This window comes from Nyctereutes procyonoides, unplaced genomic scaffold, assembly GCF_905146905.1.
Source record: "Nyctereutes procyonoides isolate TBG_1078 unplaced genomic scaffold, NYPRO_anot_genome, whole genome shotgun sequence".
Classification (NCBI taxonomy): domain Eukaryota; kingdom Metazoa; phylum Chordata; class Mammalia; order Carnivora; family Canidae; genus Nyctereutes; species Nyctereutes procyonoides.
In genome coordinates, this window is record NW_026575131.1 from 39,665,127 (window position 1) to 39,689,920 (window position 24,794).

A 24,794-nucleotide genomic window follows, 5' to 3' on the forward strand; every position below is an offset into this window, starting at 1 on the left:
GTATCTGTTTTGGCAAACTAAAGCCTAGCTTGCTGCTATGCTTTTCCTCTCTCCCCTAGTACCTGATTTAGACCCTAAAGACCCCAATAAAAACAGACATGGTAATCAACACACTGTGGTCTTGTTTACTCTAATGCATAAATATTAGATCATCTTGATTTGGTTCTATTTTTCGAGATTGTGTTCATTAGAAAGGAGCTTTTACTGGGTGCCTGGCTGGCTCAGTCAATGGAGTGTGTGTGACTCTTGATCTCAGGGTTATGAGTTCGAGCTCCATGTTAGGTGTAGAGATTACTTAAAAATAAAATCTTTAAAAAAAAAAGAAAGAAAGGAGCTTTACTAGTAAATACTGAGATGTATTAGGCTTCTGCTGTGGGAATTTTCTTATTTTAAACATTTAAAAGTAAAACAATTTTCTTTTTTTTTTTTAAAGATTTTATTTATTTATTCACAAGAGACAGAGAGAGGCAGAGACACAGGCAGTGAGAGAAGCAGGCTCCATGCAGGGAGCCCGACGTGGGACTCCAGGATCACGCCCTGGGCCAAAGGCAGGCTCTAAACCCCTGAGCCACCCAGGGATCCCCCAGTAAAACAATTTTCAATCCAATATACATAGTGGTACAAACTATTGCATAGAAAAAAAAAGTGCAAGCTCCTTCTCACAAAAACAAGATTTCCTTGTCAAATATCCTACCAAGTCATGACAGAAATAGTGAAGTCTCACTAGAAAAAGAGACAACAGGTACTTGGAAGCAGAGCTTTAAACACTGATCATGATTTCTGCTATAGAAATGTTTGTGCCCCTTCCCATTCATATATTGAAATTTAATCCTGGAAGTGATGATATTTGGAGGTGGTGAGGGGTTTCTTTGAGGGGAGGGGTGTTTTAGAAACTTTCTTTTCCATCAACCTTTATTTTGGTATGTTCTCATAGTAGTTATGATTGGTCCTTAGTCATGACAGGGAGAAGGTACTGCCTACCTTACTGGTTTCCATCATACTTGGTTACTTGGTCATATTGTGCAGGAAGATCCTCAGGATGGCTCTTGTCATGCCCAGAATGTTAGTACCGGTGATCATGGAGCACTGGGTGATCAAAATATCGTGATGACCATGATCCTCTATGGTGGTATTGGCAACTGAATAGCTCCTTGGGCTGATGAGGTTGAAGATGCTGAAAGCAGTGGTGTTGTGGAAAAAGTTATAGAAGTCTTTGACAATGACAGCCAGGGGTAGGAGTGTCCAGTGTACTACTTGACTAGGTGATGGCAGCCAGGTCATGGCCTACAGAGAGATTGAGATTATAATAGGATGTTCTAGAGGCTTCTGACTACCAATTAATTTTGGAGTAGGGTGGAGGATAAACCTAGGCATCACTTTCCTTCCGATGCCTTCCAGGTTACTAATGCACCACTGAGGAAGAGGAGGTTCTCTGTGTTGTGAGTAGAGTGTCAGGTATGTTAGTGCTCAGCAGAGTCTGCTGTGATCAGAGTGCTGTCCAGGTGCTCACAGGTAGGCTCATTTGGGTTACTTATTCTTGCCTAAGGATTTTAAAATATTGCCTTTGTTAAGTACTTCTTCAGCAGAAACTTGAGAACTTTGAATAACTTGGTTCTTGATTGGTTTTTTTGCTGATTACTCTTCCTTGTTAGTTTAGCAGTGCTTCCAAGAAATGGCTCCAGTCTTTTCCTTTTTCTTTCTAGTCTCTTGGCATGGTTTTAGACTGGTAGGTTTCCTTTGTTCCTGTTTGTCCCTCTAGTATTTACATGCTTTAGAAGTTCCACAGGAAGGGAAGATTCTGTCTGTTCCTGTAGCTCTTGTCTGAAACAAGTGTAACTGCATAATGAGCCCTCACTGCCTCATAAGAGTGGACAAGTCTTTTTATTTTTTTAAAGTAGGTTCCAAAAAATAAAAAAAAAAATAAAAAATAAAGTAGGTTCCACACCCAATGCGGGGCACGAACTCATGACCCGAAGATTAAGAGTTGGATGTTTTACCAACTGAGCCAGCCAGGGGCCCGCATGAGTGGACAAATCTTATGTAGAAACTGCAAAATGAGAAGTTGCAATTGTTTAAGGGATCAAAGAATATTTTTGGTACTAAGAATTTCTTTCTCTGAGCTGTGTTAATTACAGCAAAGTGATTTTTACAGAAAAAAAATTACAGCTCCTAATGTAGTTCAGTACATAGATTTGTGAGATCTTTATAATGCTCAGATTATTATATCTAAGCTTTTTCTCCCCCTAAATATGACATTTGCAAGGGGTGATATCTAGTGCTTCTTTTGAAACAGGAGTACTTTCTATTAGTCTCAATCTAAAAATTATTCTGTTCCCTATTGAGTATTTATCCAAAGAATATGAAAACACTAATTTGAAGGGATACACGCACTGCTGTGGTTATTGCAGCATTATTTACAATAGCCAAATTGTGGAAGCAGCCTGAGTGTCAGTAGGTGAATGAATAAAGAAGATGTGGTGTACAATGGAGTATTATTCAGCCATAAGCAAGAGTGAAACCTTGCCATTTGCAATAAGATGGTTGGATCTAGAGAATATAATGTTAAGTGAAATAAGCTAGTCAGAAGAAGACAAATACTGTTATGATTTCATTCATATGTGGAATTTAAAAAATAAAATATGAACAACAGCAAAAATATATAAATCAAAAAGCAGACCTTACCTTTTCTTTTTTCTTTTCTTTTCTTTCTTTTTTCTTTTTTCTTTTCTTTTCTTTTCCTTTTCTTTTCTCTTTTCTCTTTTCTCTTTTCAGCAGACTCTTAACTGTAGAGAACAAACAGATGGTTACCAGAGGGGAGGTGGGTAGGGGTTTGGGTGAAATAAATGATGGGGATTAAGAATGCATTTATGCACATGAACACTGAGTAATGTGTAGAACTTTTTTTTTTTTAAGATTTTATTTATTTATTCATGAGAGACTCAGAGAGAGAGAGGCAGAGACACAGGCAGAGGGAGAAGCAGACTCCATGCAGGGAGCCTGACGTGGGACTTGATCCCCGGTCTCCAGGATCAGGCCCTGGACTGAAGGTGGCGCTACACTGCTGAGCCACTCAGGCTGCCCAACATATAGAATTCTTGAATCACACTATTGTACACCTGAAACTAATATAACACTGTATGTTAAGTACACTGTAATTAAATTTTTTAATTTTAATTTTATTTATTTTTAAAGATTTTATTTTTACTTATTTAATGGAGACACACAGAGAGAGACAGAGACATAGGCAGAGAGAGAAGTGTGCTCCCTGTTTGGAGCCTGATGCAGGACTTGATCCCAGGACCCTGGAATCAGGCCCTGAGCCAAAGGCAGACAGACGTTCAACCACTGAGCCACCCAGGTGTCCCTTGTTTATTTTTTTAAAGATTTATTTATTTATTTATTTATTTATTTATTTATTTATTTATTCATAAGAAACACAGAGGAGAGAGAGAGAGAGAGAGGCAGAGACACACATAGGCAGAAGGAGAAGCAGGCTCCATGCAGGGAGCCCAACGTTGGACTCGATCCCGGGACTCTAGGATCATGCCCTGGGCTGAAGGCGGCACTAAACCGCTGAGCCACCCAGGCTGCCCTATTTTTATTTTTAAAAAGATTTTATTTATTTGACAGAGCGTGAGCAGGGGTAGGTTAGAGGGAGAGGGAGAAGCAGGCTCCCTGCTGAGCAAGAGAGCCCAATGCAGGGCTCTGTCCCAGGACCCTGGGATCATGACCTGAGCCACTCAGGCACCCCTGGAATTAAAATTTTTAAAAATTATCCTGTTCCCATGATCATAGCCCCCAGTTTTTTTTGTACATTATATACTTGAACAATATGAATTTTAGATAGCAGGTGCATAGGAAGCATCACTGTATTATAAACCAAATAAAGAACCTCAATTTATTGCCACATAGGGAAAAGCATACCATTTATAGTGCCCCCCAGGGAAACCTCTGGAGTTGTTTACAGAACAAAAAGGCCAAAACATACACTGGTGGGGTTTTTTATTGAAACCTTTCTGATTTTAATGATCTGACTTATTTTTATACTTTTTGTTTTTAAAGAATTTGCAAGTTTTTCTTCATGCTAGTAGTTCCTTAATTTAAGTCTGGAAAAGATTAGAAGCTGTTAATGTTTTGGATGGCATAAACTACTTAAAATCAGGTCAGTGTATTTGCAGAGGACAGTCTGAAAAATCTTTGAAGATTAGTTACACTCTGGAAAACAGAATTTATTGACTCAGTTGTGTTTAGATGTATTTGTGAAAAATAATGATCAGTGGCAAGAGTATAAATTTTGTTTATGGTCTGCCTGTTGAGTCATAGTAGAATCAGTTCTAAGTTGATTATTTCGATATTTGGGTAGGTCCATTATGACTTATGAGAGAATGAATTTTCTGTTTGTCAGATTCTTTTTTAGTATATTGGTACCAACTTTAATGGACCAGGTATAACTCAGATTGTCTGCCTTTGGGGACACTTTATAAAGATTATAAAGCTACTTTTTTCCTTTTGGAGTTTGGGAGAGTGTGTCCTTTGTCATCAGTGAAGGACTTATTCTTCAGTTGTTGGAAGTTTTCCTTGTTATCATCAGAAAACACTTACCTCTTTATGTACAAAGTGTATTATTAACTGATGATCTGGAGATTTTGATGCTTTTCTGTCCTTTCATCTAGGATGGTTTTGACTATAAGTGACAGAAAATCCTAATGAAACTGGCTGAAAGCATAAAGGGAAATTTATTTTTGTTACATAACAAGATATCCAATACTTTAGTGACAACATCAGGGACCCTGATTTCTCTCCCTGTGTTGTGCTAGCTCACCATGTTGGCCTAGTCTTTAGGCTAGTATCTTTTAGGGTCACCAGGTAGCTATAATAGTCTCAGATACACATCCAGACAGAATTTCTATCCAGAGGAAGAGAAGAGACACCTCTCTCTTGTTCTTTAAGAGCGAGGTGCCTTTTCCCAGGAGACCCCTGGCCAACTTCTCCTCATGTCTCATGCTTAGAAGATGGTCACATACCCTTTCCTAAATCAGCTGTCTCAAAGGGATAGAAGTACTGTTTCAAATTCTCCCTGAGCAAGAATGGAGTTTGACATTCCTTGGAGGTTGGACTACCTAATTGAGACTCTGTCAGCAAGGAAAGAGTGGAGAAAGACGTCATCATTTACACCTTCTCAGTCCTTGGTTTTCAGCATGGGCCTTGGTGGCTACCAGACTTCAGGAGCAACCTCTGGTTGTTTATAAAAGAGTCAGAGCTATCGCTGTTTCCAGTGTTTCAAGGCTGGGCAGTAGGTGGGGAAGCCCAAGCCCTTTGCCTGCATCAGCATATCCCACAGGATTAGTGGAGGGCATGTCATCAAATTATAGGTGTGGAGATTTGAGATTTTATTTATTTCATTCAGAGAGAGAGTGAGCAAGCAAGTGTGCATGCGCATACACACACATGTGCAGTGTGGGGGCAGAGGGGGAGGAAGAGAGGGACAAGCGTACTCCATACTGAGTGCAGAGACCCACACAGCCTTGAGCTTATGACTCTGAGTTCCTGATGAGCTGAAATCAAGAGTTGGAGGCTCAAATGACTGAGCCACCCGAGTGCCCCATAGGTGAGGAAATTTGAAGTTAAGTGACTTACCCACAGCTCCATGCTTTGAAAGCCAGGGCCTCACAGAGATTGACAGAGTTCTGGGCATTTGCACTTTCTTAGGTTCCAGGTTTATTTAAAAAGAAATGCTAAAACAAAGCTTTCAGAAATTTGGTGTATTTTACGTGTTTTCTTTTTTAAAAAAATTGATTTATATACTTTAGAGAGCGTGAGAGAGAGCACGAGCAGGAGGGGCAGAGGGAGAGGGAGAGAGAACCTTGAGCAGACTCTGCACTGAGGGCAGAGCCTGTTGCTTGTGCTCGATCTCATGATCCTAAGATCATGACCTGAGTCTGGTGCTTAGCAGACTATACTACCCGGGTGCCCATTACATGTTTACGTCTAAGAAGATATTTCAAACACGAAAATAGTACCACGACTTTATGTACATATCATGTAGAAACAAAATATCAAAGGTCTATATCTGACTGGAGATTATATTTGTGCCTTCCAGTCTGTAGATGCTGCAGAGGTTGCCTCTTCTGGAGTGCTTGGCACTATCCATCCCTCTCTTTTCCCAGACACCCACTGACCCAGGCTAGAAAGTTTAGCTCCGTCCTGGGTACCCCATCCCCCGTCAGAGGCAATCCTGGCCTGTGGCGGGGCCAGGCAGAAGCCAATTGACAGTGCTAGGTAGGGTCCACTCCATAGGGGGCACCTCTAGGAGTCTCTAGAGGCCTTCACAGCACCTTCCCCAGTTAACACTGCCACTATGTGACTCCTGTTTTCATATTGTTGTGCTTTTACTCCCTGCAGCCCTCTTCCTGGAATTATTTCATTCTGTCCAACAAACCTGTTTTTGAACACTTCTGGTGTGCCAGGAACTGCCTTGGACCCTAGGTAGAAATGCAAGGATGGTGACAGGCAAGTAAATAGGTGACAGTACAGTGATATGTTGCTGAGATAGTTGGCACAGGGTACCTTAGAAGCCATAGAAGTGTGCACCCAACTCATGTTTGGGAGAATGAAGGCTGGGAAAACTCTGTGGGGCAGAGAATTGCCTTCTGAAGGAGGACTAGAGAGTGGATAGGCAAGCAAAAAAGTGTGTGTGCATTGAAGTGGTGCTGATCAGTTATAGGGATGGAAAGTCATTTACTTTTGTTGATAACCGTGAAATAAAGCTTCCTGGGCAGCTTGGAATCAAGAAAATTTTGTGGTTTTGCAGCAGTGTTTTTCGGTAGCCTATTTTGCCCATAAATTATGAGGTTCAGAAGAAAAATAATGTTTTATCTCTTGCAAGTAAAGCTATATTCCTGCTCCTAACAATATTTTTCTTTCTTAGTCTTAATCTTTCAGATGTAGTCTTGCCTGCTACATTCCTGATTTCAAAATATATTCAGTATTAGAGAAGTTGCCCATTACTTTAACTTTCTTGAGAGAAAACTGACATTACAAGGTGTATATATAAGTACAAAGGACCTTTCCTTATCCCAGTGCTTGGTGTAAGTTATACAGTAACTCTGTGGTGCAGGATAAGGCCATAAATTGATGGCCATCGATTCAAAGTAGAAGAAATCAGAACCCTGAATTTCCTTGGGAAAAGCAAACCCTTTTTATGATGCTACGACTCAGCAAGGATTGGCTTCCCCTGCCTGCTCCTTGGCCTTTGGCAGAAAAGTTAAAAATCTAGTGTGACCAGATTTCTCAAAAGCTCTTCCTTGAGTCAGCGAGAGACCCTTACCATTACTGGATATGGTGAGAAGTCTGAACAAGATGAATTTGTGTTGCCTTATGTTTTTTTCCCTGAATGTTTATCTTTGAATATGAAATAAACAGGGATAGTTGCCTTTCTGATGACTGTTAACATATTGTAGCTCTAAAATCAAATCCTTTAGGGAATGTGGAAAGTTAAGACAGCCCGGAAAGGAAGAAAATGTGGGCTTCTGTGTGTAAAAAAAAATGGGTGGAGGAAACCAAAGTTGTATCATTCAGAAAAACTTGCCACCTGCCTCTCATGCACCAGGCAGCATTGTAGGTGCTGGGAACAAAACAATCCCATTTTTAAAAAATATTAGTTTTTTAAAAAGTAATCTCTATACCCAGCATGGTGCTTGAACTCACAACCCTGAGATCAAGAGTTGTGTGTTAGTTAAACTGATGGAGCCAGCCAGGTGCCCCCAGAATCCCTTTCTTATTTATGGAGCAGATACTCTATGAATTCCAGGGAAATTGTAGTTTGCCAGGTATTCTGATTCTTTCTTCTCTCTCTTTCCTGTTAGGAAAGAAGAATAAGTGGAACAGACTCTGACTGTTGCTTTCAACTCGCCAGGACCTTCTGCCTAGCTCTCCTTTCGTGGCCCATGTGCTGCATCCTCTGCCCTCAGTGTGCAACTGGCCCCCAACGCAATGTGTGTTTGTCAAACCATGGAAGTGGGGCAGTATGGCAAGAACGCAAGTCGGGCCGGAGACCGGGGTGTCCTCCTGGAGCCCTTCATCCACCAGGTGGGCGGACACAGCAGCATGATGCGCTACGACGACCACACTGTGTGCAAGCCCCTCATCTCCCGGGAGCAGCGCTTCTATGAATCCCTCCCTCCCGAAATGAAGGAGTTCACCCCTGAGTACAAAGGTCAGTCACTGGCCAGTTTGGAGAGAGCAGCAGCCTTGGGCTTTTGCAGGCTCTCAGCTTAGTTTTCCTTGTTTTGTTGGCCATGTGATGTGATTGTAGATCTCTGTTGTCTCAAAGCAGGTAAATCACTTTGTTAAGCAAAATTTGAGACCAAAAGCACCAGCGAGGTCTTTAGATCTTGAAAATCTGAATTCACTGGTAGGTAAACCCTAGAAGAATTCACAGCATTAAGTCCCAGTTGTGAAGAGGATACTGTTAGCAAGGTGGTTTCCCCTATTTCCTGGGATGGTCTAGGAGAGGGGAAGAAGTACTTCTCTGGCCCCAGAGGAGGAAGAATTCAATGCTTTCCAGGCTAAGATGGTGAGACAGCTAGCTGGTTGGTAAGGAGGCTGTATGGAGCCTATGTCTGTATGTGCTGGGGGAATGAATTGATGGTAAAGAATTTACAGACGGACTAGGGGCCTGGAAGTTCTAACTTTTGATGGAAAAGTATAATGTTTGAGAATATAAATTGACATTATAGAATAGGACCCCATGAATATATACCAGAATTAAGTCACTTTTTTTTTAAGATTTTATTTTTATTTATGAGAGAGAGAGTGAGATGGATAAGCAGACCCCGTGCTGAGTGTGGAGCCCGATCGCGGCTCGATCTCAGGATCCTGAGATCATGACCTAAGCCGAAACTAAGAGTCAGACACTTAACCAACTGAGCCACCTAGGCCCCCAAGTCACTTTATTTTAAAATCTGGTTTTTGTCACTGTGTTTATATATTTTTATGATTGCCCACCATGTGTAAGTTAAGTTTTGGGGGATTCTGCTATTTTAATTTCCCAACACCATTATGAATTTAGTCATGTTTACACATCCTTTGCTTAAGGAATCCTCAGTTTTGAAAAACCAATACATATCAGTATTTCTTGTTTCCTTAACTCTTTTTTATTGTGGTAAAAACGCATAATATAAAGTTAACCATTTTTAAGTGTACAATTGAGTGTCATTAAGTACATTCACAATGTTGTATACAATTATCATTACCTATTTACAGAACTTTGTCATTGCCTCAAAGAAAAACCCTATACCCATTAAATAATAACTCCCCTTTCTCCCTCACCTGAACCCCAGGTAACCACCCTAACTTTGCCTCTACAAATTGGCCTATTGTAGATATTTCATATAAGTGGAGTCATGTAATTCTTGTCCTTTGGTGTCTAGCTTATTTCACTTATGTTTCCAAGATTCACTTTTTCTGTAGCCTGTACCAGAACTTCATTTCTTTTTTATGTCTGAATACTATTCCATTGTGGATATATATCACATTTTGTTTATCCATTCACCTGTAATAGACTCTTGGGTTGTGTTGTTCCCACTTTGGGCTGTTGTGAATAATGCTCCAATGAATATTAGCTATTAAGCATGTGTTTGAGTCCCTGTTTTCTTTCTTTTTTCTTTTTTAAAATATTTTATTTATTTATTCATGAGAGATATATATATATAGAGAGAGAGGCAGAGACATAGGGAGAGGGAGAAGCAGGCTCCATGCAGGGAGCCCCATGCGGGACTTGATCCTGGGACCTCAGGATCATGCCCTGAGCCAAAGCCAGACACTCAACCACTTAAGCCACCCAGGCTTCCCAGATTTTTTTTATTTATTTTGAGAGAGAGTGTGTGTTTTTGCTTTTGTTTTAAAGATCCTGTTTTGAACTCTTCTGGGTACAAACCTTGGAGTGGAATTGCTGGATCATATGGTAATCCTGTTTAACTTTTGAAGAAACACCAAACTGTTTTATGTAGTGGCTGCACCATTTGACATTCTTACTGGCAATGTTGCTATTTCTCCACATTCTTGCCAACCCGTACTTTCCTTTTTTTTTTTTAAATTGTTAATAGCCCTCCTAGTGGGTATGAATGGTATCTGATTGTGGTTTTGATTTGCATTTCCTTAACGACTAAGGATATTGATGTGTTGTTGTTGGCTATTTGTGTATCACTCTGGAGCAGTGTGTATTCAAGTCCATTGTGTAATTTTGAATTCGATGATCTATTTGCTCTTGTTTTCAAAATGAAACTAGAAAAATATTGAATTTGAAGGAATAAATATTCTAAGCCTGCAAAAGGAGAGAGAAGCCAGAGTAGAACACATTGCTGTCTCTAAGTGGCTAAGAACAACAGTTACAAATACTTTCTAAATGCAGCTTCAGCCACCTACTCTTCCACACTCAACACATTCATGGCCAAATCTTCTGCTATAAATATGCCCAAACCAGATAGAGAACTATAGGTCCTGTTAGCTCATGGAGTCCTTCTGATGTTAAGGGGGAAAAAAATCTCTTCAAAGAGAGTTGAACCCTGGCTCCAGAGAAATGTTTTCTAAATCACAACCACTGGAACTGGGACAAGTTTGAATATCAAGGTGCCTGCCAGGGAAGGATTATCATAGCATTGGTTCAGTTTTTTCCCCACAACTTTCTCTGCCTGAAGAACAGAAGTCTTTAAAAGCCATAGCAAATCATTGGTTTTATACTTTATTTTCTTTGCTTGGGCTGCATTTTCACTAGGAAAAATAAATATACTTTCTCAAGTATACAGTTAAACCAAAATGTGATCCTTTCTTATTAAGTCAAGTGAAGCCAAATTTATTCAAAGAAAATGGAAGCTATTATTGGTCTAGTTCATATATACGAAAATGCAACAATGCATGGCTTTTAGTTTTTATTTTGAAGTAAATTTAAAATTATAGAAAAGTTGCAAAAAAAATTAGAGTCCCATACACCCAACATCCTCTAATGCTCCTGTGATGCTAGCACTCTAGGTAAAGCCCTATCATACATCTTTCCTTGCCTGGTTGTGGGCCATGTGCAGGAAGAGTCTGACACATCTCCTCAAGGCTGACCCATCTCTTCCAGCTCTTGAGTCCCATCAAGATATTTAAAAATGAAAAAAAAAAAAGATATTTAAAAATGTCTTTATGAATTGAAAGCTGCGGTTAATGGTTGCTCCAAAATGATTGAGATGCCAGATGTGGACTTGGATGTAACCAGCATAATCCAAGCCGATGAGCCCACTACTATATCAACCAATGCATTGGACTTAAATTTAGTGCTTGAATTTACTTATGGATGTTGAAGGACAGGGATACTGAAAGATCATGATTAACACAAACCCCATCTCCCCTCCTTCTTGTGCTGTACCAGCTTCTCTGTTACTGCTACAGGGCCCTGTCCACTATTCCCATGCATTCAGCAGTCAGCAGTGTGCCAAAAAGCCTTCTTAAGTGCTTTGGCAAACAGACTAAAAAAACAGCCCTTTTATGAATATCAGGTGGGTTTTAGTCTAATGTGGAAGAACATGCTGAAGATTCAAATGAAGTTCAGGGTCCAGACGAAGTATCCCATCAAAGCAGAAAGGAACACTGTATCTTTTTTCTTCTCTCTATTTGGCCAGAAGCTGAAATCAAGAGTCAGATGCTTAACTGACTGAGCGACCCAGGAGCCCCTAAATATCCTGTTTCTTATAGTACTTTAGCCCACTAGTTTTAGAATTGATCAGTGTTCTTGCCTCTGACAATTACTGTTATATGCCTAATGGTGACTTCTGTTTCCATCATTCCTCTCATATTCTAGATGTGGCCACTGGGACTCCTTTACATATTGGCTCTTGTGTGCTTCTGACATATACACCCATCATTTTTGACTACTTTACTTTCCCTTACAACATGATGCTGCAGGCTCATCTTTTATCTTTCCTGCCCCAGTTCAGGAACCTACCATTTCTCCAGGGAGCTTTGCTTCCTTTTATTGTAGGAATGGTATTTAGAAAAACCAAGATCTTGACACTAGATGGACTGATTGCTACTGGGGTATCATTGTTTTTAGGCCCTTTCAGCAGATAGGTCTAGAAAATACATATATAAATACTAATCCACACCTACACACATATCTCTTTATTGCCAGGAGCACAGATGTTTTTAAAACTCAAGCAAGCTAAGGAAAAATGCCAGTGATATTCTGTGTTTTGGCAGTAAGTTCGAAGAGGGATTTTTATTTATTTAGTATGACCAGCTGCAGTTGTCAGGTGTTACTGTATATGGTACTGAAAATGGGGTTCTAGACTTTTGTATCCTTTTGCAAAACTTTCCTCATTCATTAATCATTTGTTTATTAAGCATCTACTATATTCCAGGCTCTGTGCTCATTAATGTAAAAGACAAAAGTACTGGGGCTCCTGGGTGGCTCAGTGGTTGAGTGTCTGCCTTAGGCTCAGGTCATGATCCCCCGGGGTCCTGGGATCGAGTCCCACATTGGGCTCCCCGAAGAATACTGCTTCTCCCTCTGCCTATGTCTCTGCCTCTCTCTCTGTCTCATGAATAAAAAAATAAAATCTTTAAAAACAAAACAAAAGTACTATAACTTCAGGGAGCTTACATGCTAATGTGAGAAAGAGTAAATAAACATATAGACAAAACAATTTATAGATTTTGATAAGTGCTGTGAAGAAACTAAATATGGTTTTATAATTAGAAATAATAAGGCTTGTAAATCAGAACACTTGAGATAGGATGATAGGGAAGGAACATCTGGGGAACTTGAAGGAAGTGTGAAAAGCAGCCATGGGCAAGGGCAATGGGAAGAAGCATTCTGCGCATAAGCAAAAGTTCTGAGGCAAAAAGAGAAAATAAAAAACTTAGATGTTCTAAGAACTAGTTTCCCTCTTTGTCAGTTAAGAGTTAAGAAGCATTCAGTTGAAAAATGGTCAAAGGACTTGAATAAACATTTCTCCAGAGAAGATACGCAAATGTCCAATAGGCATACATCACCATTAGTCATTAGGGAAATGCAAATCAAAATCACAATCAGATGACATTCGTACCCACTAGGAGGACTGTAACAATTAAAAAGAAAACGGAAAGTATGGGTTGGCAAGAACGTAGAGAAGTAGGAACATTGCCAGTAAGAATGTCGAATGATGCAGCCACTACAGAAAACAATTTGGTGTTTCCTCAAAAAGTTAAAGGGCAACCTGAGTGGCTCAGCAGTTTGGCGCCGCCCTCAGCCCCAGGTGTGATTCTGAAGACTCAAGATCCAGTCCCACATCGGGCTCCCTGCATGGAGCCTGCTTCTTCCTCTGCCTGTGTCTCTGCCTCTCTCTCTATGTGTGTCTCATGAATAAAATAAGTAATTAAGTAAGTAAAACAGGAGGGCAGCCCGGTGGCTTAGTGGTTTAGCGCCACCTTCAGCCCAGGGCATGATCCTGGAGATCCGGGATTGAGTCCCACGTCGGGCTCCCTGCATGGAACCTGCTTCTCCCTCTGCCTGTGTCTCTGCCCGTCTCTCTCTCTCTCTAATAAATAAATAAAATCTTAAAAAAAAAAAAGTTAAACAGGATTACCATATGATCCAGCAATTCCACTCCTAGGTTTGTACCCAAAAGAGTTGAAAACAGGATCTTTATTTTTTTTTAACTTTTATTTATTTATGATAGTTACAGAGAGAGAGAGAGAGGCAGAGACACAGGCAGAGGGAGAAGCAGGCTCCATGCACTGGGAGCCTGATGTGGGATTCGATCCCGGGTCTTCAGGATCACGCCCTGGGCCAAAGGCAGGCGCCAAACCGCTGCGCCACCCAGGGATCCCTGAAAACAGGATCTTTAAAACAAAAGCAAAAACGTTCTCAAAATAAATAAATAAAATCTTAAAAAAAAAAAAAAAGAAAACAGGGACTCAAACAGATGCTTATAAGCTAATATTCACAGGAGCATTATTCACAACAGCCCAAAGTGGGAACAACACAACCCAAGAGTCCATCACAGGTGAGTGGATAAACAAAATGTGATATATATTCATAATGGAATAGTATTCAGGCATAAAAAGAAATGAAGTTCTAGTACAGGCTACAGAAAGAGTGTATCTTGGAAACATTATGATAAGTGAAATAAGCTAGACACCAAAGGACAAGAATTACATGACTCCACTTATATGAAATATCTACAATAGGCCTTTTGTAGAGACAAAGTTAGGTTAGCGATTACCTGGGGTTCGGGTAAGGGAGAAAGGGGAGTTATTATTTAATGGGTACAGGGTTTTTCTCTGAGGTGATGAGAAAATTCTGGAAATAGATAGTGATAATTTTTTTTTTAAGATTTTATTTATTCATGAGAGACAGGGAGAGGCAGAGATAGGGAGAAGCAGGCTCCATGTAAGGAGCCTGATGCGGGACTCTATCTTGGGATTCCAGGATCACACTCTGAACTAAAGGTAGATGCTCAACCACTGAGCCACCTAGGCACCCCGATAATGAAAATTGTATACAACATTGTGAATGTACTTGATGCCACTAATTGTACTTCTAAAAATGATTACAATGATAAACTTAATGTTACGTATTTTTTAAGAATATAGTTTAAAAAATAAAATCTTCATCACATGTGATCTTTAGTGTCTATTGAAATTAGTCACAAATGCCAAGAAAATTAGGGCTTATATTAGATGAATTAAAAGACCGTTAATTTTTGTTTTCCCATCTGCATACTACCTAGGTATGAGTAATGATGTAAAAAAAAAGTCAGTATCAAAAATAAGTATTCCTTAATTTATTGGTTGATTGTATGGTTCATTTAATTACCAAGTCTTCTTTAGTCTTGGTAGAGCTGCTTTCTGGCCTACCCACAGCACAGCCATTTCTTTCCATAGGAGGTATGATGCTCTGTGTCTACCAGTGGTTTGTCAGGGTACTCAAAATTATGTGCTTGAGAAGAAGGAAAGGTTTCCAGTATAGCTTTAGACGAGCCTGCAAGACAAAAGAGCTAATCGTAAAGGAGATAATGATATATTTAACTATATAAAATTTAAAACTTATGTTTATCAAAATACACCTTCAAAGAAAATGGATAAAGAGATTTACAATACATATAACTGACCAAGGATTAGTTTCCAGAATATATATCTAAATTTATAAATTAATGCAATCCTTATGAAAAAGACAATTCAGTAAGAAAATGAGCAGAAATTTTAAAAATCAATGAAAACCAAAGACTAAAAGCTGATTTTTAAAAAACATCTCTAGCCATACTGATCAGAAAGAGAAGACATAAATGTCCAATATCAGAAATGATAGATGTGTTGTCACTAGAGTCTACTGATACTTAAAGCTAAAAGAATATTATGAAAAACTTTATGCCAAAACTTCTACAACATAGATGAAAGAGACACTTTCTGGAATAATACAAATGAAAACTCTCAAGAAAAAATGGAGACTGAATAGTACTATCAAATGAATTGAGATTGGAGTTTAAAGCATTTTAGCAAAGAAAACTCCAGGCTTATGGGACACCTGGGTGGCTCGGCGATTGAGCATCTGCCTTTGGCTCAGCGCGTGATCCCGGGGTCCCAGGATCGAGTCCCGCATCGGGCTCCCCGCATGGGGCCGCCTTCTCCCTCTGCCTGTTTCTGTCTCTCTCTCTGTGTGTCTCTCATTAATAAATATACAAAATCTTTAGGGGATCCTCGGGTGGCTCAGCGGTTTAGGGCCTGCCTTCAGCCCTGGGTATGATCCCAGAGTCCCGGGATCGAGTCCTGCATCAGACTCCCTGCGTGGAGCCTGCTTCTCCCTCTGCCTGTGTCTCTGCCTCTCTTTCTTTCTGTGTCTCTCATGAATAAATAAAATCTAAATAAATAAATAAATAATCCTTAAAAAAAGAAAAAGAAAAAAAAAAACCCTCCAGGCCTACACAGTTTCACTGATGAATTCTACTTAAATATATTTTTTTAAATATTTATTTATTTATTTATGATAGACATAGAGAGAGAGAGAGGCAGAGACACAGGAGGAGGGAGAAGCAGGCTCCATGCCGGAGCCTGACGTGGGACTCGATCCCGGGACTCCAGGATCGCGCCCTGGGCCAAAGGCAGGCGCCAAACCACTGAGCCACCCAGGGATCCCCTCTACTTAAATATTTAAGAAAGAAATACTTAGAGTAGTTCTATGGAAAACTCTTCCCCCAAAATTAAAGAATTGTGTCCCAACTCATCCTGCAAGGCCACTAAAGAAAATAAATGGACCTCATGAACCTAGATATAAAAAATTTGAGTAAAATTTAGTTGATTGAGTCCAACAATATTTAAAAGGATAATACATCATAACCAGGTGGGTTCTGACTTTATCTGCATTATCTGAGTAATGCCAGGTTAGGTTTCACATTCTAAAGTTAAATGGAACTTGTTATATTAATAATCTAAAAAATCATCTATGTCTTGTCTCAGCAGATGCAGAAAAAGCATTAGATAATTTTCAATATCCATTCTTGATAAAACAACAGCAGCAAACTAGGAATAGAAGGACAGTTCCTCCACCTGAGGGCATATATGAAAAACCTTCAGCCATCATCATAATGATGAAACCACTGCTTTGCCCCCTAAGATCAGGAATGAGACAAGGATGTTCATACTCTCCGCTTATAGTCAACATTTTGGTCAGTTCTGGCCAGTGTGATTAGTCCAGATAGTGAAATAATAAAAGGCATTCCAATTGGAAAGGAAGAAGTAGAACTATCTTTATGTGCAGATTACACAGAATTTTGTTTTCAGATGTCTTCTACTCAAGGAGTAAACCAAGAGCAAGGAGAAGTAGAGGACTATAGAAGGAACAACCCTCACCCTGGTCAACATGACAGCTGTGTTGCAGGCTTAGAGGACATTCTAGGTCAAAGTATAAGGGGCAGCCCCAGAGACCGAAAAGATTGCAGACTAGAAGGCATTCAGGCCGGAACAGATGAGGCTCTAGTAAAGACAGAGAGGAGGTTGCAAAGGTAAACACTTGCAGGAGAGGTAGCCGTCTGTGTAAAGCTGCCAGGGTGCAGGTGTGAGGCCCACTGCCATGCAGCATAATGGGAATTTAAGAAAAAATCCATTTCATTTTTTTCAGGGATTTTTCTAAAAGGGCCCAGGGAAGAATAGAGGCAGGGCCAAAAAGAATGATATTCTTGGTCTGGCATGTTGACTTATTTATAAATGCTTCTCACTTTGTTCAGATTATAGAGCAAATTATGTATACTGAAAATGTGAAAGGTGAAATGTAGCTGACAGAGGTTGGTTGTAGAAGTTAGATGATGGGGAGCCTGGACTTTTATCTTTTCTTTTTAATATTTTATTTATTTATGTGAGAGAGCGCATGAGTGGAGAGGAGGGACAGAAAGAGAGGGAGAAGCTGACTCCCTGCTGAGTGAGGAGTCCAACATGGGGCTCGATCCCAGGATCCTGAGATCATGACCTGAGCTGAAGTCAGATGTTTAACTGACTGAGCCACCCAGGTGCCCCTGGACTTTGTTCTTCTCCTCCCTTCCCTTCTCTTTCTTTCTTTTCTTTTTCCCTCCCTTCCCTTTCCCCTGCCCCTTCCGTTTCGTTTCTTAGTTTCTTTCTTAAAAAACTCCTTGGGCTGGATTTGTAGGTATTGTATTTTAACTCCTTTGGTAATGATTCAGAAGAAATCATGAACAACTTGGTTGATATAAAATGGACTGTAAACTGTTTTGCCTGAGTATATAGCATGGAGAATAGGTGTCTCAACCTAGAAGTGCCGGTGGTTTGGTGAGGCAATTCTGTCTGGTGAGGTTAGAATAGCCTGATGCTCATTGTGGGCAGAAGACTTGTTTTGGGGATTGTTTTGCAGGGAGAAGTCTTAATGTCTCTCCACCAGGCAGAAGGAAACAGATTGAGATGATGACATGGAATGGCAGTATCACAGAGCAGTTAAGTTAAATGGTTAAGTTATGTCACGTGTGGGTGTCTCCAGGACACACAATCCTACTGAATGGTACAGAAGTCAGTCACTGGAAGTACCAAGATTGTAGAAGAGAGCGAGAAATACATATATACCTGTGCATGATCAGAGGTCAAGTAGCAGACTTTGAGTTGGGGTAAGTGGTCAGCTGTATTCTGGAAATGTGTCTGTTGGGCATTGTTCCTACATTGATCTTCAGTTGGTTCAGGGCAGGTGATGTGCTGTAGGACAGCAGGTACCAGCAGTCTGTGCTACACAGACCCAGCCTGTGTAGACATTTGTTGACTAGCTGCCTTTTTTTCAACAGGCGTGGTGTCTGTCTGTTTTGAGGGAGACAGTGATGGTTACATCAACTTGGTGGCCTACCCTTATGTGGAAAGTGAGACTGTGGAGCAGGATGACACACCAGAGCGGGAGCAACCTCGGCGCAAACATTCCCGCCGGAGCCTGCACCGGTCAGGCAGTGGCAGTGAGCACAAGGAGGAGAGAGCCAGCCTGTCCCTTGAAACCTCTGAGAGGTAAGGGGGTGGTGAGCAGGGCTCAAAGTTGCACATCTGTTCCTAGCAGCACAAACACTTGAGACCTCTCTAGAATCCTGACGCATCCAAGGGAAGTAGGGCTCCAGGTTGGGGGAAGACGGCTGGTGTTCTTTGGCTACCTACCTGGGTGTGTCACATCACCCCAATGATCCTGCCTTCTGAGGATGGATGTAGCTGGTCAAGAGAGAGAAAGAGAGAGAGAGAAGGTCTCTCAACCCTTTGGAAGCAAGGCACTCTCCATGTGTGCTCTGAGTTCTCCAGCTTTGTTATGTCTCACACATGAGGTCAAAATACCTTGGTTCACAGTGAGGTTGCATCTGCTTTCTGACTTGTAGGATTGATGGCATATGGCCAGTGAGAGGCCTTATGTTCTGGACTACTGTTATTTAAGGGTTCTGTAAGAGGTTCTTTGACCTCTCTGAGACTCTAAGATGAGCTCTTAACCCTTTCTCTGCACCTAAAATTTAGTTTATTGCATTGAAAATGATTTTTCTTATAGATTAGGAAAATAGTCTATAAAGAGTTCTGTTTCTTGATATTTTATGGAAAAAATGTGAACTCTCCTAGGGTGGCTGTCATCAAAAGTGTTGATGAAGATTTAGAGAAATTGGAACCCTCTTAAATTGCTAATGGGAATGTAAAATAAAATAGTGTAGCCACCCTGGAAATCAGTTATCAGGCAGTGCCTTAGAAAGTTAAACCCATCAATTCTACTCCTGGGAATAACAGCCTGTACTAAGAGAATTGAAAAAATACATTCAGACACAAAACTTGCAAAAGAAATGTTTATGGTAATATTCCTAACAGCCAAACAATGAAAGTAATCTAAGTGTCCATCAGCTGATGAATGGATGAATAAAGGCTATTATTCAGTGATAAAAAGGAATGGCATATTTATATGAGCCACAGTGGGGATGAACCTTGAAAACCTGTGCTAAGTGAAAAAAATCACAAAAACACACATATTATGTGATTCCATTTATAGATTGTTTAGAGTAGGCAAGGCATTAGACAGAATGCAGGTTAGTGTGTGCCAGAGACTGAAGGAGAGAGGATTATAGGAAGTGACTGCTAATGGGATGATGTTTCTTTTGGAGGTGATAAAATATCCTAAAAATTAGATAGTGGTGATGTTTTATAACCTTGTAAATATACTTTAAAAAAACCCCCACTGAATTATAAAAAAAGAAAGAAACTAAACTAAAAATAATGTGAGCTTCCTGGAACAAAGTGAAATCAAAACCGTATGATTAAATTACTTTATATTTAATTTCGGGGCACCTAGCTGGCTCAGTTGGTGGAGTATGCGACTCTTGATCTCACGATCATGAGTTCGAGCCCCATGTTGGGTACAGAGATTACTTTAAAAAACTCTTTAAAAATATATTATTTCACTCAAAAGTAAGTTTCAGTGAATAAGGTCTGTCACTCAACTTAGAAGTCAGATTTGGGACTTTTCTTAGATGTGGCGGCACATAGTTTATCTCTGCCATCACATCCATTCAGCAACACATGCTGTGTACCCTGGCTCCTGAAGCTGTGAGCCCAGGGCATTCCAGCTCTCCTCACTCCCATCGATGGAAGAGGACACACTCACATTGAGGAGCACAGAACCCCATGAGATCTGTCTGAGTGTGTGATGTGTCATCTCCCATGTCCTCAGTTAGAGACCCTCTCTGGTCAGATCTGTATCTCTGATGCAAAGTGTGTCTTCATATCCATTTCTTAGTAAGGAGGGTCTCCAGGTGTTATGACTCTTGTGGAAAATAGACTCTAGTCTGCAGAAGCATTTCTTCAGGGCTTCCTTGTCATTCCCCAAGGGGCTTCCTCTTCACTGATGATTGTGGGACCTAACCTTGGTGACAAGGAATGTTCCCCAAATCTTCAAGGCCATTGCTGGCATTGATGTGTTTCTCTCAACAGCTCCTTAGAGTGGGCTTTCTTCTGTTCTCCAAAGGACAAAAGTTGCTTCATGAATCACATGGTGAAAAGCCAGTGTATGTAGAATAACATCAAAGTCTACCTGTGTCAAAGTTTAGGGCTCTGCTCTGCAAGTGACAGCTCTATCTGCAGTGCCCAGAGATCTGGCCTGTTCACGGATGCTCTAAGTTAGTCCCAGGAGCAGAGCTTGCTTCTTCACCAGGACCAGAGCTGTGACACCAGGGGTGATGCCAAGAGGCAAGGGTTTCCCCATGTAGGCACAGAGAACTTATTTGGGTTTACTTGGCAGATGAATAAACCTTGTTTCTTAAAGGGGATAAGAAAAAAAAAGGCATTAGTGTCTCCTCTGTTTCCAGCAGAAGGAAAGGTAGTGCCTGGCTGTGTCATTCAGCCGCTTTACCCAGCCTGCCAGCCACCCTGTGGGGGAGCATCCACATTTCCAGTACACACTTGCCCTGGTGGTTGGCTCAGTTCTGTCTGATTTTGTCCACCCACAGTTGCAGGAGAGGCAGGAGTTGGGGACGGGACAGTGGCATTTGCTGTTGCTACAGCGCTCCGCCTCTGCAGCAGACTTGCTCTGCCGTTTCCTGGGCACATGGCTTCACTAGTGCTCTGCTCTGCTCTGCTTGGCAAGTTACTTCAAAGATTTTTAAATTGGGGGGAAAATGAAGTTGTAAAGTTGTATTTTCATTTGGACTAGACTTTTCACTAAAACCGTCTTGTGGTTTGACTGGCTTTAGAAACAATCTCCTTACTGAAGTGGCTTCATTTCTACCTTGTCTGGTGAGAAACACAGGCTCTTTGAGGCCTGTCCTGCTTTTGTTTTCTTTCATGTTTTTCTCTTTCTTCCAAGTCTGATAACATAAGCAGACATTCATAAGCATGTAATGTCAGCATATGTTTTCTTTAGAACTTATTAAAAATTCAGTTGTAGACGTGGATAAAAACAGGATAGTTACTCATGTTCTTGACAGTGGCTTCCCATGCTCCACCCTATATTTATGAAGTGTAAAACTGTACGTTTGTCAATTTTTGTATTTTTTTTTAAATTGTAAAGTACACCTATCAATTTATCATTTTCACCTTTTCTTGGAGTAAAGTTCAGTTGATAGTTGCACACTGTTTGCAACCTTCATTACCATCCATTTTCAAAACTCCTTTTCATCTCCAGCACAAGCTCTATACCTGTTAGCTAACTCTGCATTCCCCATCCCCCTGGGTCCCTGGCAGCCACTGTTCTATTTTCTGTTCTGTGACTGTGTATGCACTTACCTCAGATGAGTGGAATCCTACAGCATTTCTCCTTTTGTATCTGGCTTATTTCACTTAGCAAGATGTTTTTAGGGTTCATCTAGGTTTTAGCCTATATTAGAATTCCCTTTCTTTTTATTGCTGAACAATCCTTCACTGTATAGGGACGCCACCTTTTGTTTATCCATATTCAATGCACTGATGGACACTTGGGTTTTTCCACCTCTTGTTTATTGTAATGCTGCTGCGAACATTAGTGTCAAGTTTCTATTTGAGTTCCTGTTTTCAGTTCTTTCAGGTACGTACCTAGGAGTGGAATTGCTGGATCATATGATAATTCTACGTATAACGTTTTGAGGAACCACCAGACTTTCACAGCGGCTGCAGCAGTTTGCATTCATTCCCTCTGGCAGCATATGGGGCTTCCAATTTCTTCACATCCTCTACAACACTTGTTCCAGTTTATTTTTATAATAGCCTTCCTAATGGATCTGGAGTGGTATCTTCATCACATAATTTGATGCCAGGAGTTATTTTCGAGACAGTTTTCAGAGACACAAGTATAAACACTACTTATTACCCACTTTTATGTGCTTATGCATCCGGGGCCCCTGTGCTATCCATCAGCAGGGGCTGTGGGTGGCAGATTAGACCTGACCTAGGCCTCCTCCACCCTGTGCAGCAAGACCCCACACGGGGACTTGTCTGAGCTCCTCAGCAATGTGTCCTGTTCTTTCTTCTTAGCTCCCAGGAGGCAAAGAGTCCAAAGGTGGAGCTCCACAGCCACTCCGACGTCCCTTTCCAGATGCTGGATGGCAACAGCGGTCTGAGCTCTGAGAAGATCAGCCACAATCCCTGGAGTCTGCGCTGCCACAAGCAGCAACTGAGCCGCATGCGCTCCGAGTCCAAGGACCGAAAGCTCTACAGTATCCTTGTCACCATACCTTCAGCAGTGCCCCCTGCTGGGACTATGGGTTGGTCCTGTGTCAGGACATCTTCTAGCACTGTGGCTGTGAGGCCTTCTCTGTCTGGGAGCCCTTCTTGCTCTCACCTCCCTTTTTCATAGGTTCTTTGTCCTTCTTCGTTTTATTGACACGGTTTTTTCTGCTTTTTGGAGCTGGTAAGCCTGGCAGTTCAGAAGAGCGCTGTCCTGTAGGGACAGTGGAGGTATCTGTGTTTAGTGTGGAGGTAAACACAGGTATCTGTGTTTAGTGTGGTAGCCACTAGCCACACTGACTAACTGAAACGTGGCTGTTGTGACTGAGTTAAAGAATTTTACATTTATTTAAATTTAAATTGCCAGATGTGGCTAGTAGTTAGCATATTTATCAGTGCATACCTAGAATCCGGGATCTGTGTGTGTGTATGTACGCATGTGCACACATATGCTTCTCCTCTCCCAAAAGGTAATTATTACAAAGTGATATGTGTTTTTTTTGTTTATTTGTTTGTTTGTTTAAGATAAACACCATACCGGAACAACTATAATAAATAGTCTTTAAGATGGTAAAAGTAAAAAAGTATTATAAAATGGGAATTCTGATGATTATTTAGTGTTTGAAGCAGTAGACTGTAAATAACTAATACTTACTGAGAACCTGAGGGGAAATGTGCTGTTTGTTTACTCAGTTTTCATAACAATCTTTTGAGGAAGTGTTAAAGATGCCCATTTATAGATGAGATGGAAGCACAAGAGGGTTATGTGTTTTGCCCATGCCCATGAGTGGCCAAAGCAGGATTCAGGGGCCTGTGCTCTCAGGCACTATGCAATGTTTCTGCAGCCTTTTTTAAGTTCTATTGCCACTTGTTTTTATAAGTTATAGCAGGTGATGAAATTAAGTAAAGGCTAAATGTAGTGGTTTTCTGTAAGTTATTCTTTAAAGAATTAGGCAGTGTTGATATTTGTGTCATCAAGTGATGCCAAGTATTTTACCATCCAAGATCAAGGAATTGCTTCCTGGACCCCCATATTTGGAATAGAGGTCCAGGTTGTGGGTCCTGATGACTTTTGACAGAAAAGCCTATACCTTTATCTGAGGTGGTTGCAGATACGTAGTAAGGGATAAGTTTAAATATATAGTCCACTGGTTTGAAGTTTAGTCAGAAAATGGCAGGATAGAAATTTAAATCCACTTTTTTTTAAGATTACCATTCGAGAATGTTAAACCTGATTTCTCATGTTTGTAGTAGTGCTGCAAAGATGTCTTCCTTATTTCTTTTGGGCTTGGGTGGGGTATGACGTGAGTATGGCCTCGGTTTACTAATGGTGCCAGAGATGTATGTGAACCTGCAGATCTTTAGTTTGTGTATGCCTATAGGACAGAATAAAATAGAATAAATACAAATAATGGCATCAGCAGATTTGGTATATACATCTCATGGAAAAGTTTTTTAGCCCTAAAAAGGAATGAAATTTTGTCACATGCTACATACAAATTGTCTAAAATTTGAAAACTTTTTTTTTAAAGATTTTATTTATTTATTCATGAGACACACACACACACACACACACACACACAGAGGCAGAGACATAGGCAGAGGGAGGAGCAGGCTCCATGCAGGGAGCCCGACGTGGGACTCGATCCCAGGTCTCCAGGATAAGGCCCTGGGCTGAAGGCGGCACTAAACCGCTGAGCCACCCGGGCTGCCCTGAAAACATTTTGATAAGTGAAACAGCCAGACAGAAAAGGACAAACATGAAGTGTCTAGAGTAGTCCTATTCATAGAGACAGAAACTAGAATGGTAGTTACTGGGGTAGGGGGCATGAAGAGGAATGGGCGTTAATGTGAGGTGGGTACAGTTTCTAGTTCTTGTGGAAGATGAAAAAGTTCTGGAGATGGATGGTAATGGTGGTTGCCCAGTGATGTGAATGTACTTAATGCCACTAAACTGTACAGTTAAAAATAGCTAAAATGGTACATTTTATGTATATTTTGCTACAATAAAAATTTTTTTGAAAAGAATTACTAAGTTGTGTGAAATCTACAATTGAGAGTTTGTGAGGTGAATACAGATTACATTAGAAGAGAATGCCCCCTTTTCTAGAAAAGCTTGGTCGTGGTTTCCTGACTGG

The 24,794-nt window shown here is 40.7% G+C and overlaps 1 protein-coding gene and 1 pseudogene across 2 annotated transcripts in view; both read left to right on the top strand.

Annotated features, from left to right (window-relative positions):
* Positions 1-24,794, top strand: part of IP6K1 (inositol hexakisphosphate kinase 1) — a 68,013-nt gene that overhangs the window by 39,193 nt on the left and 4,026 nt on the right. Inside the window, exons 2-4 of one of the 2 annotated variants that reach the window (XM_055343722.1) lie at positions 7,866-8,088; positions 18,297-18,507; positions 22,465-22,646. In XM_055343722.1, the coding sequence (XP_055199697.1) occupies positions 7,947-8,088; positions 18,297-18,507; positions 22,465-22,646 (535 nt within the window). In that variant the 5' untranslated portion in view covers positions 7,866-7,946. Of the gene's footprint in view, positions 1-7,865; positions 8,216-18,296; positions 18,508-22,464; positions 22,647-24,794 lie in introns of those variants that run through there. The other variant, XM_055343721.1, reaches the window with a different exon arrangement.
* On the top strand, positions 11,163-11,761 carry LOC129521854 (aminoacyl tRNA synthase complex-interacting multifunctional protein 2-like; annotated as a pseudogene).